Below are 17751 nucleotides of genomic sequence, written 5' to 3' on the forward strand. Positions count from 1 at the left end.
TACAGACCGAATACGAATCAAATATATTTATACACTGACCGCTTTTCCATAAGCCCCTGTACTAAATCACTTAACCGTGTACCCATAATGCATCTGCGCAGGGGGACCACGCAAATTTGCTTAGCCGGAGATAGCAGTAGTTCGGGGCTTGGTTTCAGGCTCTTTTCACAGTTTGACGACTGTCTTCTTAGCAAATACACCCGTCATCCCACTGTGTCGTCAAAAACGAGATTTCCAGTGTGACAATGTTCGGTTCCTTGAATTTGGAAACGGCAACAGCACTCTGCGCGTTTCCCTTCGCTTACGCCAATGCAAGCATACGGAAAATGAAATCAATGCTGTAAAATCAACGTATTGTTCTTGTATACGTAGTTAGGACGTATTGTATGTCGACGCCTCGCTCTTCGTGGTCTCCGTGTGTGTGGTGGGTGTTTGGATTGCACACGATATTTTCACTTTGAACATATAATCCCAGTAAGAGCTGGATAATGAATTGATGAGTACATATTTCAGCGATGCATTTTATCATCTCCTTCATATTTCACCAAATTGAACGGAACCCACCCAGATATACATGGGGGTAAGATATGTAAAAAAGACTCGGGTATACGAACTAGCTGGGTTACAATAGCGAACATGCTAGTCTCCAGAGTATTGATGACGATTAGCATTCTACTGAAAATGTATAGGTAAACTTAATCCGATGTTTTTTGAGATTATAGGAATTTAATGATATTTCTCTACTGTGTTGTCTCACTTTAATGCTGCGTATTAGGGGAGTGACGAATTCATGAATTCATATTGACGAAAAAGAACCTATATAATGACTTTACCTTTACAGAATTCTTGTTATCGTTACGCGATCTACTCACGATGAACTTAAACTTAACATTTTTGACCTTATTATTGTTGTCGATGTCGATGACTTTTACCACTGTGCGATGCCATCAGAAATTCATGATGTGCAAGACGATCGATGATATCTTCACCGTTGCCACAAACACAGCTGAGAGTAACCGTTCTGCGAAAGCCCAAGGTCCGCCTGGAAAGCGGGGGCCCACTGGACAGCCTGGATTGCCTGGCCCTAGCGGTAGTCCGGGGCCTGCAGGAGTTGTCGATTATGAAAGGATAAATAACTCGATCGATATGAAATTGCGAGAAGGTATTTGTGATGGATTCGATTTAGATGGGCATTTCAAGAAAAACGGGAACAAACCAATTTTGTTGTCAAAGTTCGCCCCACGTATCACCCTGACTGACCAGATAATATGCAATTCAAGACAATTATTTGAAGCTTCAGTTTAAGCTGTCTTTAGACGCATTATACTTGGTCAAATTATCGTATTAAATATCTGAGCGCGAGGTCAATTTTTCTTCTATATTCACAAGTATACTGTCAGAAGTTAACTCATTTGGTTAATTAGGAATATTTTTAGCTTTTACAAATAACTTGCATTAAACGAACTGTAGGATTCGTTAGAGCGGTTTCGTTACAACACCGGTTGCATAGTGATGTACGCTAATTCGAAAGTACACCATGAATCTATCTGATGTCACCATGCAGAAAAATACGTTACAAATTTCCAAATCATTTTCCTCTCATTGAATCACCGTATTCGATCTGCAGCGAAAATATTTTCATTCTCACTATATATCTCTATGGTATCGAAGTCCAATTAAATAACTTGCTACCGCGTGCATTTTAATTTTGTCCAAGCTGGGCTGCTTTCAGAATCCTGTCATTTATTTGACGTATTGTTTTGTCACAGGCATCATATCGCAAGAATGGCCTACTATGGCGCTTGATTGCTTTTAGTCGCATATACAAGACTTCGGCTGAGCCCAGCATGCCTGATATTAATTAATTGCAATTTTTATTAAAGAAACAACGCCGATTGTGCTGTTTTTCAGGAAATCGGGAAATAAAAGAAAGATTAACAGAGCTGCAATCAAGTGAGTACTTATCCTGTCTGTATTAGTACTTGGACTTGCAATCAGTACTAATTGGATGTCGAAGTTTAATGAGTCCACGATTGCGCCAGATTGTTTTTGAACACTGCACTCGTTCTAAATAGAGCTATTGCGGACTTTGCATTGACGTTGACAAGGGGGTCAGGGAGAAAGGAGCCGCTGCACCAATAGAATCTCCGACTTTCGACCGATTTTTCTGCTTCATCCAGTTTCGCTGAGACTGAGAACTGGATTGATTCGCGATAGCGACTAGGATTTCTGGCAATCCAAAATCTATCATCTGGCAGAATTTGCCGAATCTGTCAGTGATCTAAATCTACTGACGAACCGATTGTGAAAATATAAATAAAATTATCATCAGGCTATGGAACCACCTTAAATGTGCCCTCCGAGTCGTAAACATCCGCATTTGACAAACAATTGGAGAGCAGAAATGGGTCAATGTTATGGTCATTGTTTTGAGGTCATCCGATTGTTGTGAGCAGTTCAGATCTTAGATGTTGTGGGGAGTTTAGGAAAGGTTCCGGAGCCCAGACCATATTTTAATTTATATTTTCGGAACCAGTGCGACAGCAGCTTTCGATCAAGACCAGATTCAGTATATTGCGCTCCATGAATGAAAAAAATTGTATTGACAGATATCCTACATTCGCTGCCGCGAATCAGTCCAGTGTAGCCTCAGCGAAACGGAACGAAGCAGAAAAATCGGTTTACAGTCGATACATGCAGGCAACATAACATTCGATACTGTACATAACTAAATTGAATCTGGTCATGGAAAGGATATGACGGATTTTGCAGAAACTGCTTCCGTAATTGAAACAAGTGATGAAACCAATTATTAAAGGGATTTCCGCCGGAATTGAATCAAGCATTTGATTCCAGAGCCAGAGTTGGGCTATTCATTCCTTTCTGTGCGACTTTTCCGGATCTCGATGTAAGCCAGAAATTAAATCAAGCTAATATCATTTTCATAATATAAACTTTGAGATTTGCAAAGGCCAGTGGTCAGCAGCGCTTTTTAGGGTGACACCGAAAGTTCAGTGTGGATTATGTCCGATTTTTTCCGCGTGAATGCACAGCAGCTGCATTATACCATTCATATAATTTCTGATTTTATAAGGCAACAATGGCGTGATATGGATAATGTTTGAAACAATGAGGAAATAAAAAGTAAGCCCGGGGCTTTGCGATCGTTGGGATTGTTCTACGAAATTTTGAGCGTTGAGCATCATCTTACAGTCGACAATAAAACATCCTTTGAAATAGATTTTTGTATTTCCAACTTTGCTATGATAGCAACGGGGAAAGAGCGACTTTCTCCGACCTCTATATCCATTGCTTCTGAACGAAACTTGAAGGACATATTTTCGTAATATTTGTTTGACCCAGAAAGGTCCTCTTCAAGTATGTACGTATCTTTCGGATAAACGGCGATCTCGGTTCATTGCTCTGCTATTCGGCACCGTAGTTGTTGTAAATGGGGATCATGCTGCTTGATTACAGTAATCTTGTGTACAGCACCTGTTCGAACTTGTCGATTGGCTTCATTGGAGTATTCGGGTGCTAACTTCGGTTGCATTCAGAACAGTGGTTCCCAACCTATTTTGACTCATCGCCCCCTTATCAAGCTTCAGCCAACTTTTCGCCCCCCCCCCCCAATATTTACGGATCCGAAAATAGAACATATATACCGGGAATTTATCCACTAATCTCTGATCGCTGGGTGAATTAATTAAAGAAATGGTCGTTTTTTTCAAGTATAGATGCTGGGAAAACCGGTTTTATCGTCAATTTTCCTTTTTGAGTTGGCCTTTTTTCTATAGTCATCTTTCGCGTCATATGCAGAATAAGCCATCCTTACTCAGTGGCGTAGCAGACACTTGGCGGTTCTGGCCCTGCGCCAGGGACGGCAGGCTCCAAGGGGGCGGCAAAATGAGGCCACTGCATAGAGCACAGTGTAGAGTGTACACAGCCGGCTAAAAGCAGCGTAATTGGTAGTCCTATAGCTGGCATCCCGTGAGCTAAAATTTAATCAAACTGGTCTCAATCAAAAGCCAGTGTTGCGCTGATTCCAAAAACACGAATTTTTATGTTAACATGGCAATGGAACCACTCCAAAATAGCCGTCAAGGCCGATTGTTCCTGACAATCGGAGCGCCGCAACACACTGACCAATTTACCATGATAATGGAAATTATATCGAGCCATTATTCGGAACAATGCCGATTTTCAGACCAGTATTTAAATTGTATTTCCGGAATCAGGTCAACGATGGCTTTCGATTAAGAGCAGTATTGGTAAATGTGAGCGCTCGGAGGGCTTGATCAACTATAGGATGACCAATGACCATGACCAATTATGCTGCTTTTAGCTGGCTCAGCAGTAAGCCTGTATGGGTATTCAAGTGTGACAACTAAAGTTGAAGCTCAAACTAGGTTTACCGGCATAGCTTACACCACTTAATGATATGATTGGATTTTTTAATCCCCACGCGCTGCTGCAAAGCGAAAGTCACAATTTATTCATCAGCGCATTTAAAAGCACCTACGACGACGAGGTGTACTTTTTGGAGTTAGCTGCGGAAATTGACAGATTTATAAGGCTGGTATGGAGCAGTAGTTAGTTAATGCAAAGCTACTTGATTCGCCACTATATTTATGCTCGCGTCTGAAACTTTATCTGACCATTGCTGTTTCAATTGCAAGCTGTGAGAGGAGCTTCTCAAAGCTCAATTTGATTAAGTCTTATATACCTTCTACCATAAATGATGATCGGCAATCATCCCTATCCATTCTGCCTATAGAAAGAGACCATGCGTTCAAAAACTTGAATTTGAGGTTATTGTCGCTGATTTTGCTTCAGTGAAAGCCCGAAAAGTTTTAAGGCGGCTATTGATTTCTATTTGCACAATACATTCGTTCGCTATTTCTTGTCTGTAATATTTTTGGCCTTATTAACGTTGAGACGATGAGGCTGAGATGCGGCATATTATTTGTAATTATTTGTATTGACAAGATTGCTTTAAAATCAATATATGTCGAAATTTGCTGCTGTCTACTTAGGGGGCGGCATTTTAAGCGAGAGTCAGGGGCGGCAGCACATGCTGCTACGCCAGTGTCCTCACGTGCATGTTTTCGCCCTGTTAATTAAATTTATCTCACTGGATGTTCTACCATTGTCGCCCCCATCGTCTCCCCAGTCGCTTCTTTGGTATTTTCGCCACTTGTTTCTCAAAATCGCCAACTGGTGGGCTATATCGCTCACGTTTGGAACCACTGATTTAGAATAACAACGAATTTAAAACAAACATGCTCAAAACAGGGCCCTCGTTTAAAATGTGATTGTTTAATTGTGACGTCACAATAAAAGGCATTAACAATTGAAAATATAGGGTAAATATGGCTTGACGAAAAGGCTTCCGACCCCTGTTTTAAACGGACCAGAAAATATCGTTGACCAGGTCTACATCGTCATACAGGACTTTTACGGCCGAGGCCATCATCATCACAACATCCATACCGTACCAATGATCTATAACTACATGCTATTATTGTTGAATCGACGACGATTACTAGGGTTACAACCATTCCATATCATACATATACGTCGACTATATCGGGCGCAAATCGTCCGTAGGATCATACTGCATTTTTTTTGAGTATACAATCATGGCATAACAAAACAACTTTTAACTGAAAAAAAACTCAACTGTTTTTTAATAAAATTTTTCAAAACACTTTTTAAATTTTTTTAAACAAAGTGTATTAAAACACAATTTCTTTTAAATGCAACCGATGTGCCCACGAGATTGCATGTTGAAACATTATGTATGGGTTACTCAAACAAGGCCCGCATAGTGATTACAATATTGTTCTGCCTAGCAAAATTACTCAGATACCTTCTTTTAGAGACGTATCGGTTGGGTAAAATGAGAGGAAGCTCTCAAATGTTTGCTACATCACGCATTGGGGACACAGGCCGTCTTTATGTCAGTAGTATAGTAGATCGCTCGTGACCTGCAATTGTGGCTTACGGGCGCGGCGGTGATTCGCCTGGAAACTCGCGGTGGTGACTCGCCTTTTTAGACCCCCCCTCGGCGGTGAGTCGCCATGTGTTCTTATGTCCGCGGTTGTGATTCACCCTTTCAGGTATAGGTCGTGGTGGTGACTCGCCGTGAAAAGTCGTGGTGGTAATTCGCCCTTTTTGCTATAGGCTGTGGCGGTGATTCGCCTGTCATGTATTCTTACGGGATCTCTGGTGATTCGCCCTTATTGCTATAGGCTGTGGCGGTTAGTTGCCATGTGTTCTTATGGTCGCGGTCGTGATTCGCCCTTTCGGGTATAGGCATCTCTCGCCCGGTGTTGAATATGTATCAGGTATAGTAAATAGTCACGTGATTTGTCCTTTCATAATGTGTATACTCCAAATTAGTAGACATAACGAATTCGAGGTAATGCCAACGTTTACGGTGATTGCGACTTCAATATACCGTTATTCTTATGGCTGCGGCGGTGATTCGTACTCTCAGGTATAGGCTGCGGTGACATGTCGTACTTGTAGCAAAAAAGGTGTGAAATAGTTTGCAAAATCTAGGAATCACGTAATATTTTGGTAATTAGTTTGCCCCAGAGCCGGCGTAGACGGCGATTCGAAGACCAACAATAGCCACACTCATAAACTAACACTTCAAAAAGTTGTGTGAAATAGTTTGCAAAATCCTACTGCCGCTGACGAGGTAATGCCCCAGACATATTGATCTCTCGCTCAATACACAACCGAAGTTGAATCGTATTTGAATGCGTAAACTTGATGTTTTATGTTCTAACTCTAATTGATAAGTACAATAAGTATCGAATAACAGAACCGCCACCGGCGGGACTTGAACACCAACAAATTGTCACTTATTTCTGCTCTAACCCTAATCCTTTGTGGAGTTAGCGCGTATTCAAAAAGGTGCGAAATAATTGTAAATCCCTACGGTCGCTCACAGGATAATGATTCAGGCATAGCGATCGCTCGTGACTTGGTGTTACAAACATACCGATCGCTCACAAAGGTAACGAACAACAGAACCGCCACCGGCGGGGCTTGAATACCAACAAATTGTCACTTACTGGTCCAACTCTAATCTTTTTAAGAGTTTAATCCTTTTGAAACTGAATATTACTTGACTTGACCAACTTTCAACTCCGTTTCCGGATTATTAACACATTCCACGCCGCTGTTTTAACACTTATAGCAGTGGTTCCCAACCTTTTTTCACCCACGTACCAATTCGAGGTTTTATGAAGTGCTCGCGTACCACCTACATAAATTACGCACGCTGAAGGCAGTCAAAAAAATTTTTCCGTCATTTATGACGTCATAATGAAGTAGTTGATCTAAGCGAGGCGTAATAGCAAATACTAATAAACTAGGCATTATCAGCCAGGGTTAGTGGGATGCATGAAATTGTTTTTCACCCCCAGTCACAAAAGAAGAACAACATTATGAAATAACAGCAAACAGCAACGTCAATTGTTTTAATGCGATGGCTTTATTTGCTTATTTTCCACAAGCAAAGCGGTTCTCAAAGTATTTTTTTAGACACGCCCCCGTTTCTGATAGTGAAAAATTTCGCGCGCAATCCCGCCCTCCCCTTATTGTCATATCAGAAAATGCAGCCAGAATGCTAGCAATCCCAACTAATAATTTGATAGTATGGAAGGATATGACAGTTGATAAGAGAATTCTCAAATATGCACGCAGAGAAAATACAATGAGTTGGAGATAAATCGCGCGAAACGCGAAAAAAAAAATCAGTTTGCCGCAACTTAGCACCCCCCCAATTTGGAGAAATATTGCACTAGCTGGTCGATGGGTGGCATGTGTTTGCTCACAGCGCATCGAAAGTCATGCATGAGCGCAACAAGTCGGTTTTGTTTCTTCAACTTGATAGTCATCAGACATCAAAATCCTTGCTTGCACTCCCACGTAGAAGGGACAATTTGCAGCTGGGGAATAGCGTGAGAAGTTAGAGTCTAGTATGAGGAGGCCATGCTAAGCCAGAAGTTTATTGGTGGACGATATTTGTGTTCAACCCCACCTTAACTAATAACACCCTTCGGTCGAAGAAATAACAGAATCTACTCGCGTACCACCTGGAAGACCTTCGCGTACCACTAGTGGTACGCGTACCACAGGTTGGGAACCACTGACTTATAGAATCAATACCAACTATCTCTAACCCGAGAATATTCAATCATTTTGGTAATTTGTCAACTTTAAACCCTTCATGAGATGTACTACAGTAGGGTTGCCATACGTCCGGAATTTCCTGGACATGTCCGGAATTTCACTGTTCAAATTAGCGTCCGGGAGGAATTTTTAAAATATGCCAAATGTCCGTAATTTTGAAGACTTGACGTAGGCTCATAATCGTTTTGAAAATTAACATAAAAACATTATTTTGGGGAATATTTATGCTGATGCATGATATTTTTCTTCGCGCTGCGCGCGATTTACTATCACATTTATTCGTTTTATTATGGGGACTACCACCCTCGAAAAAATTGCAATAAAATATAAATAAAAACACCCTTCGTTTACTGGAATAAGCCTAATTGTAATCGCAATTTATAGGACAACGGTATACTCCTAGAGATCGTTGAGGCCGTTTAAATGCTTTTTTCAAAGATAGTGTTCCAAAACGTGGGAGTCGTTCGCCTTTATTCTGGGGTTTGCGAATATGTTGAACGTAATCGGCCCGTGAGTGAGTCTGGGCAAAGGTGCTGACTTCTTTTAGTAATCAGCTCGTCAAATTTTGATCTTGTCCACGAAACATTTTTAAATTGGAGGTAAAAGGTTGGAAACCATTGGATGTGGGGTGTTTATAAAGCTCCGTGGTGCGCACCGGCATAAGGCTGATAAACAATCTTATCTGTGGGACATGAACAATTTGAACATGACTTAACGATGTACAATTACGCTCCGTTCATTTTCGAACTCATCATCCTCCACCAGCTCTACCGCAAACTCGGATCATGTGGACGGAGAGTAGTAACTATATAGTAATATATGGAACAACCAATATTATTGGCAGACTTCATTCAAAACATTTAACGATCATAGATGAATATAGAAACCAGATTCATATAGCAAGCCCCCCGCCCAGAAGTTGCATCGATTACCCTATGGTCGGCTCAAAACCATTGTATATTTTGGCGGAAAGGGGCTGAAAAATGTGTGGTTTCTGTCCCGATTACACAGCACACAGCCACATACTCCTGAATTGGATCGTGTGACCACCTCTGGTCTATGAGCCAAGCTTTGCTACTGTGACGTCATAACTCATTTTAGAACCCACTGGTGGGCGCTAAAGAGGGTCCGGAATTTGGGTGTTTTAGAAATATGGTAACCCTATACTACAGGTACATTGGGATAATCCAAAATGAAATATTTTGACTTTGGTATAGTCTGAATTGAAATAGGTTTGACAGACATGACTACAAACTTTCAACCCAGACACATTTCGAGATTATACGCATATTGATTTGAAACATGTAATGAAACCTTACAACTGTATTCGCGAGTTGGTTTTCCGTTTGTCAGTTTCAGTAAATACTATCGCGATATTTTAATGTGTTACTACACACAATAGAGTCAATTAATGAAATATTTACTGTTGTTGAAAACATTTCCAACTTGACAACCGCTTGCACATAACGCGTTCGAGTTGCAATGCGATGAGTTGAATCGGAATCGGAATATTTCAAGCTACTATGTCATATCGCGATTTGAAGTAGGATTGTTAGACAGGCTGGGTAAACTTTCACTCCACTGCGTTTCAGATTAATTTATTCACACGATCACCATCTCGCTGTCTTCACACTTACACAATCGCGTACTGTTCCCACTCGCAACTTCAGTACGATATTTCAATTTGTCACAATAACTGATTATTCACATGTTGATTTGAAACAAATGAAGCCTTGAACAAGTTATCTGGTTATTTTTTGTCACAACTGAGTTAACGGAAATAGTATTACACCTCGACATTTTACCATCTTACCATACTCAAAAGAGTCAATCATGAGAATCTTGTCAAGTGAACCCGTCTGTAACTTTCCCGACCAAATCAACAGTATCCCTATAACAAGTAGACAAGATTACGCGAGTACATACAATCACTACAACCTAAAATCAATAGCAAGTTCGGTTGTAGTCAAACATCGGCAACTCGTCTTTTTTATTCAACTGCAAAAGTCGTTACTATTCTGTAAGATAAAGTAATTACTACTCAGTATATTTTGTAAACCAAAGTAAATACTACTCGGTGTGCGGTTTGAGATTAACATATTACATTTTTAGTATACGAGATTTGAAAGTCTGACCGACATAGTTTGAAAATTAATTTCTTACAATCGAACACTGGTGCTATATCGAAAGTTATCACGCAGTAAGGATAAGGATTGACACATTGATTTGACATATGTAATAGTTGATCATGACTTGATTACTAAATTATTCGCGTTAATTAGAACCGGCGTTGTGGTAAAGGTTAATATGACAGCAACATAATTTTCAGTATCATTGTTATTAACATACCAACTTGTAAAACTAGATTAGTGTGTCTGAAATGTTCTTGATTAGGAAATTATTCCGCGTTGGTACAAATCACTCTGCGTATCGCGGTTATCAGAAAATATTTTACAAATGTAATTGTTTCCAGTAACCAAGACGAAAGATGAAACAACAATAACGGTATTATTACATTCAACCAGTACAATTATTAAAATCTATCGTTGCGATAACCCGGACTAAAGATGTAACAATTCCATTATTCATACATTGAACACCCGATACAAAATGCTTCACTATCGTAATTCGAAACGGGTAATTGAAACGACTACGCGTAGAGTCAGTATATTACAATATCGTTACTATTGAATCCAGCAATTGATACGATTTATTGTCGGAATTTGTGACAGGGAATTGAAACATAAGTACCTTACATAGTGTGAAAATATCACTTTCGGTATCGAGTACCGGTCGAAGCGGGTGATCAATACTTAATCATTTCAGTAACTCTCCATTGTACGTGCTAAATGTAAAAACATTACGAGGTCGCACTCTAAGGCTTTGATCAGCACAGAAGCAATTTGGAATATCTTTACCAGATGGAACCTATTATACAAGACTTGAGTAATAGGCAAAACTCATAACACGAATAAAATCGAAGTATCTACCGCACTGAAATCTACAAAAATATGTTTGTATTGTTGATCATAGTATAGTGCAGTGGCGGCTCGTGACAATATCGGGTGGTGGGGCAAGGGCTGCGAGCGACTTTTATCAACATGACGTCACAATGGCGTTTTCCAACGTAAACAGTAACTTTAATATGATGGTCACATGAATTTCCTGACAACAGTGATTTTAACGTAGGTGCCGCGACAGGTTTGCCGGTGAGCCGTGACTTGAAGTGTGGTAACAAATGTTTTATTCATTTTCTTTAATCAAAGGATTATTTTACATAATGTACGTGAACTAAGAATCGTCCCCATGCCACGAATCAATTATCAGGTCATCCTTAGTAGCATGCGTTATGATTTCATGGTAGAGTTAGAGATTACGCAAATCGATAGGCCGTCCGAAAGTGTTTCATACACGATCCTGGTGTGTTACGACCACTGAGCTGGTGGTTACGAGTTACGACCAGGTGATAGGCAACCAAAGCGGAGGTACCCGGCGTACGATTGGATCAATGGACTGGACAATTTCTAGACCTTTAATTTTCGCTCTAAAGGCAACTGCGTAAACTAGCCTACGTACGGAGCAAAGATTCAATACGATTCATGTTCGCACTTGACTTGACCAGACTAATTCCAATGACTAGAACTCGAGAGATTGCGTAAGCCTAACTGCAAAGGTCAACGACTTCGGAAACATACGCAATTGTTATCTCATAGATTGGGCCTGTCATATTGAATCCAGAACATCAATTTGAATGGTCTTTGAAGAACTAAGGACAGCAGCCTTGGAACTTCGGCCTCGGAACAACATAGTACATTTTGGCCTTGAAACTGGAGATTGTGACGCAACACATACGGCTTACTGTCTGTAAGTCTGCTGCGAAATCGCCGTTGGAAAATATATTAATCAATAAATACATGAATGAAAGCCGTAAACTTAGCATACTGTTACATGAAATCATCGAGAAGTAGCATTCACAATCTCATAACCCATTCCGGCATGGTACACTGTCAAAATCAATACAAACAGACGAACACCGAACTTGGAGTAAAATAGATCGAGGAATAGGCTGATCGAATGATCAGCTGTTAGCCGACATCGAAAATGAAATAGCTATTGCATTTGACAGGGGATTGTAAGCAAATGGTTTGAAGGCCACAATTTCACAGTGAAATGCACATTGGCGAACATAAAATTATGTGAATATTTGAATGCAAACCGAGAATCTTAATTAGCTGTTTCATGCGATCATCGAGATATACCATTGGAAATATCATCACCGATCTCGTTATGGAACGCAGACTAGATTAGCACAGACAGACACCGGCTTTTGCGTGAGATCCGCAATGATGTAGGTAGGCTAAGTATCAGATCAGCGCGCATCTCTATCATACTCGACCTCGAAAACGAAATATTTGCCTCAATCATTGAGCGTCAACTTTAAGACTTGGCACCGCGTTCGATACTAAAATCAAGACATACCGTGCAAAAGCTCATGACAGATCTAGGTATGGAACATCGTTAAAATCAATAGAGACCAATAACGGTTTTGCGTAAATCTGTTAGCGATAAACGAAGAGTCAGCTCTCACTCGACTTTGGAAACGAAATTACCACCCACATAGTTCAGTGACAAACTTAAAACTTGTTACAGCGGTCGATACTAACATTAAGACTTACTGTGCCAAATGTCATGACCGATCTCGGTATGGAACATCGTCAAAACCAATGGAGACCAATACCGGCTTTTGAGTAAAATCTGTTTGCTGTACAATGTACATGATAGATCAGCACACACTGGACTTCGGAAACAAAATTACTACTCTTATCTTTAAGTAGCAAGCCTGAAACTTGGAGCAGTGCTAAATACTACCTTCACGACATATCATACCAAGTTTCAAGAATTATCATGGTGCGAAACACCGTCAAAATCGACATATACCAGTAAAGGTCGACTCAACGCATATCACGGTAACCGAGTTCACATATAGATACGATTGTTACATCACACCTTAGGGGCGACAGGCATAGTTGCCCCACTTGCTCAACCATTTTACGAATAGGAGAGAGTAAATCACCGTTTCTTTATTGTGCGCGGCTTTGAGAGAATAGATAGTGAAAGCTTGTTATGAGCGCTACCGGGGCAAGCCCCGGCTAGGCATTCACAAAGCGAAAACACAGAAGAGAATTCGATTTTCGCAGAGACTTCGCTATGTATGGGCATTTGTTAGCGAAAGCACAAGAATAATGCGGGTTTCGCTGTGATCTCGGTATATACAGATTGCTGTGCGTCTATAAATGGTTAAATTGTTATTGAACAGAATTTTAGGTGGGGCAATGCCCCAGTTGCCCTATAGGACGAGCCGCCACTGGTATAGTGATAATACATTATCGATTTGAGCCTTCTGAAATAATTGTCATCATCTAACCAGACTACTGAAAGTCGTCGCCATCGCAAAAACAATTTATATGACGTTTTCTAAATGTATCCTATAGTTAGGTATACTAGAATTATTTGTCAAACGCGCTCTGGTAAAGAAATCGAAAAGATATCCTACACCTAAATCTGGTAAAATCATTTTGTACTTTTTGTTCATTAGTAGTATTCATTTGAATTTTTCCATTTGCTTTCGTCAAAGTAGATGTAATCATAGTCACTAAAGAACTTACTTGGACGTGTTCGAATTCTAGACATAGTTCTGATTTACCCGACACAAGACCCAGGAACAACCCTAGTTTCAACCGAGCACATATATCAAAAATATCACACACTTCCCTATTCCTAAAGCGCAAACACCCGATATAAAATATATATTACTTGTTGTGTTGTTGCGGTATCATCTTCACAATATCACACACAATACAAATGATGTGTATGTGTAACATGCTACCGACTTGAATCACACCAACCTGAAAGAGGATTTACTCACTCTTTACATAACGGATATTGACCTACATCACGTCATCAGTGTGTATAGTTTTTTCTGGATTCAAACTATGCTAGTGTAGCGGAAAATAATTTAGTGTAACAAAAAACAATTTTCACTCTCTTGACGTATGAAAACAATAGACGAGTCTTCATTCAATATTTTGTTTGTATCAACTAGTTACTTTGTATGATACGACTGATACCGCAGCGACTTTTTCAGATCACAATATGAAAGATTTTTACATCACACAAAATACTCCACTCGATATTCCCATACTATACTAAACTGCGGAATGATTGGTCAGACTCTACAAAATGTTTTGATATCGTTTTTACACGAATGTTCACGTATCTAAATATTCAAATAATCCAACACACAACTATAGTACTTACAGAAATGTCATATAGTTCTTGTATCAAAGTTGTATGAATATACTATTCAATTGTATATTGAAGTTTTGTACCTCCAAGAAGCTCTTCAAAGTTGTATGTGTACAATGTTTATCGTGAGTCCTACACATTCATGATATCCGCCCGAGTTTGACTTTTAGAAAATATTATATCTACATATTGACGTCTTTCGAAAACAAAACCGTGGTCACTGCTTGAGAGACCTATCAATTTCATCACAGTAATCTAGTTACTTTCATAAAAGAGTATGTATTCGACTTACGTTCCACAAATCTAACGCGCAAAACAGTTTACTTTTACTAAGGAGAAGTGATAAGTTATTGAATGATTTTCCATACATCAAAACAACTAGAATGCGGAACTATATTAAAAAACGTTGCTAACCTTTGTGCACCAGCTGTAAATCACACAAGCAACAAGTTTCGAGAATCGAGTTATTGAATAACGTGAAAGAGTTTTCCATATGCCAAGTCGTTATGTTGACGAAAGCGTATATTGTAATATCATGATCAATTTTCATTCGTTGATCACAAACTGTCACTACTCTGAATAATCATTTTAGTAACACTATATCAATGTCATCATGGCACTACTCTAAATAATCATTTTTAGTAACACTATATCAATGTCATCGAGTTGTGCGAATGGATTTACATGTGGTATTGTGGGTTTAATCGAAGCATACAGCATGGTCAAACTGTAGACTCTCCTCTCTTGTACAACAACCCGTAATCGAAATACATGCATTCACATTCGAACAACGATCTTGTTTCGTCACGTGAAAATATGTTCACTATCACGATACTCTACACAGGGCGTGCAAATCCTTTCCACACTCATAATAGTATACCAATGGCTACCGGCGACAACGTTTAACAATACCAACGACACTGGAAACACTGAACCCACGACACTTACCCGAGTAACAATACATTTTCCTCAGGATACATGACGCTTACCCGAGTAAAAAATATCATTATCACCTGAAGATCCACCGTTACCTGAGTAACAAAACCATTTTCCTTTGGGGATCCATCGTTTACCCAGTGTAACAATACATTTTCACTTGGCGATCTATCGTTTACCCAGAGTAACAAAACCATTTTCACTTTGAAATATATTTTTTCCCTGAGTAACAAACCATTTTCACTTTGAAATATATTTTTTCCCTGAGTAACAATACCGTTTTCACTTGGAAATCTATATTTCCCCTGAGTAACAATACCGTTTTCACTTGGAAATCTATCTTTCCCTCGAGTAACAAACCATTTTCACTTGGAAATATATTTTTTCTCTGAGTAACAATCCATTTTTGTTTTTAAAACTGACAACCACACCTGACAATTTGGTATTTGTTGTATTGACGACAGTTTGAAATTGATAACAACGAACAGTGACGAAAATATATACGGACAACCGGTTTCAGAGTATACCCGCGTCGGGCGTATCACATCAATATCATCGGCTACCCGCATGCAATAACAATGTGCTGTTGTACATCGACATGTATGTTTTGGAAATTTGACAATAGGTTTCCGATATGTCCGTGATGTCCGGGTTCGTACTTTGGATTTTCCAGAGTCAAAATGTCTGAATAAAACACCTTCTCGACTTTGGTAACTGGTTAGTACACGGGTTAATGGTGTTCGGAAAACGGTTGAATTTATGTTCCCCATTGCGCTAACAATTCCGGGTAACTTGTGCGTTTCCTCGGGTATGTTTACTATATTGTGTCTTTATTGATCAATAGATGACGCTCCAGTCAGCTGAAACCGGATCACCATTATGAGAAAGTGTGTGGACCGGATCCGGATATTCACCCATGAACCAACGACCAATATTCAAGTAAACATGTTACACCCCGTGTTTTGTCTCCATGAAAAATACCAATGCATACACCACCACATCAAGTACGTCACGATTGTTCGCCCACACGAGTATTCACATAAACGAGGTGTACATACAATGCGTCGGTGTACATTGTACACTGTACAAACATCATGGAAATCAAAGTCATGTTCTCAAGTCTTATCATGCGACGACGAGTGGAGTGTTTTGTGTGATGTAAATATCTTTCATATTGTGATCTGAAAAAGTCGCGGGGGTATCAATCGTATCATACAAAGTAACTAGTTGATACAAACAAAATATTGAATGAAGACTCGTTTATTGTTTTCATAGGTCAAGAGAGTGAAAATTGTTTTTTGTTACACTAAATTATTTTCCGCTACACTAGCATAGTTTGTATCCCCCCAAAAAAACAATACACACCGATGACGTGATGTCGGTCAATATCCGTTGTGTAAAGAGTGAGTAAATCCTCTTCCAGGTTGGTGTGATTCAAGTCGATAACATGTTACACATACACATCATTTGTATTGTGTGTGATATTGTGAAGATGATACCGCAACAACACAACAAGTAATATTTTGTATGGGGTGTTTGCGCTATAGGAATAGCAAAGTGTGTGATATTTTGGATATGTGTGTTCGGTTGAAACTAGGGTTGTTCTTGGGTCTTGTGTCGGGTAAATCAGAACTATGTTTAGAATTCAAACACGTCCAAGTAAGTTCTTTAGTGACTATGATTACATTTACTTTGACGAAAGGAAATGGAAAAATTGAAATGGATACTACTAACGAACAAAAAGTACAAAATGATTTCACCAGATTTAGGTGTAGGATATCGTTTCGATTACTTTTGCAGAGCGCGTTTGACAAATAATTCTAGTATACATAACTATAGGATACATTTCGCAAACGTCATATAAATTGTTTTTGCGATGGCAACGACTTTCAGTAGTCTGGTTAGATGATGACAATTATTTCAGAAGGCTCAAATCGGTAATGTATTACCACTACTTATGATCAACAATACAAACATATTTTTGTAGATTTTAGTGTGGTAGATACTTCGCTTTTATTCATGTTATGAGTTTTGCCTATTACTACAGTCTAGTATAATAGGTTCCATCTGGTAAAGATATTCCAAATTGCTTCTGTGCTGATCAAAGCCTTAGAGTGCGACCTCGTAATGTTTTTACATTTAGCACGTATGATGGAGAGTTACTGATATGATTAAGTATTGATAACCCGCTTCGACCGGCACTCGATACCCAAAGTGATATTTTCACACTATGTAAGGTACGTAATATGTTTCGATTCCCTGTCACAAATTCCGACAGTAAATCGTATCAATTGCTGG

General features: G+C 39.5%; 1 protein-coding gene across 1 annotated transcript in view; it reads left to right on the plus strand.

Moving 5' to 3' along the window:
• Positions 1 to 817: 817 nt before the first annotated feature.
• Positions 818 to 17751, plus strand: part of LOC145437050 (uncharacterized) — a 120513-nt gene continuing 103579 nt past the window's right edge. The window contains exons 1-2 of the mRNA XM_080314220.1: positions 818 to 1162; positions 1912 to 1953. Coding sequence (XP_080170346.1) covers positions 874 to 1162; positions 1912 to 1953 — 331 coding nt within the window. The 5' untranslated portion in view covers positions 818 to 873. The remainder of the gene's footprint in view (positions 1163 to 1911; positions 1954 to 17751) is intronic.

Source organism: Botryllus schlosseri, chromosome 4, assembly GCF_051294905.1.
Source record: "Botryllus schlosseri isolate E-star chromosome 4, Bs_hap1, whole genome shotgun sequence".
NCBI classification, from domain to species: domain Eukaryota; kingdom Metazoa; phylum Chordata; class Ascidiacea; order Stolidobranchia; family Styelidae; genus Botryllus; species Botryllus schlosseri.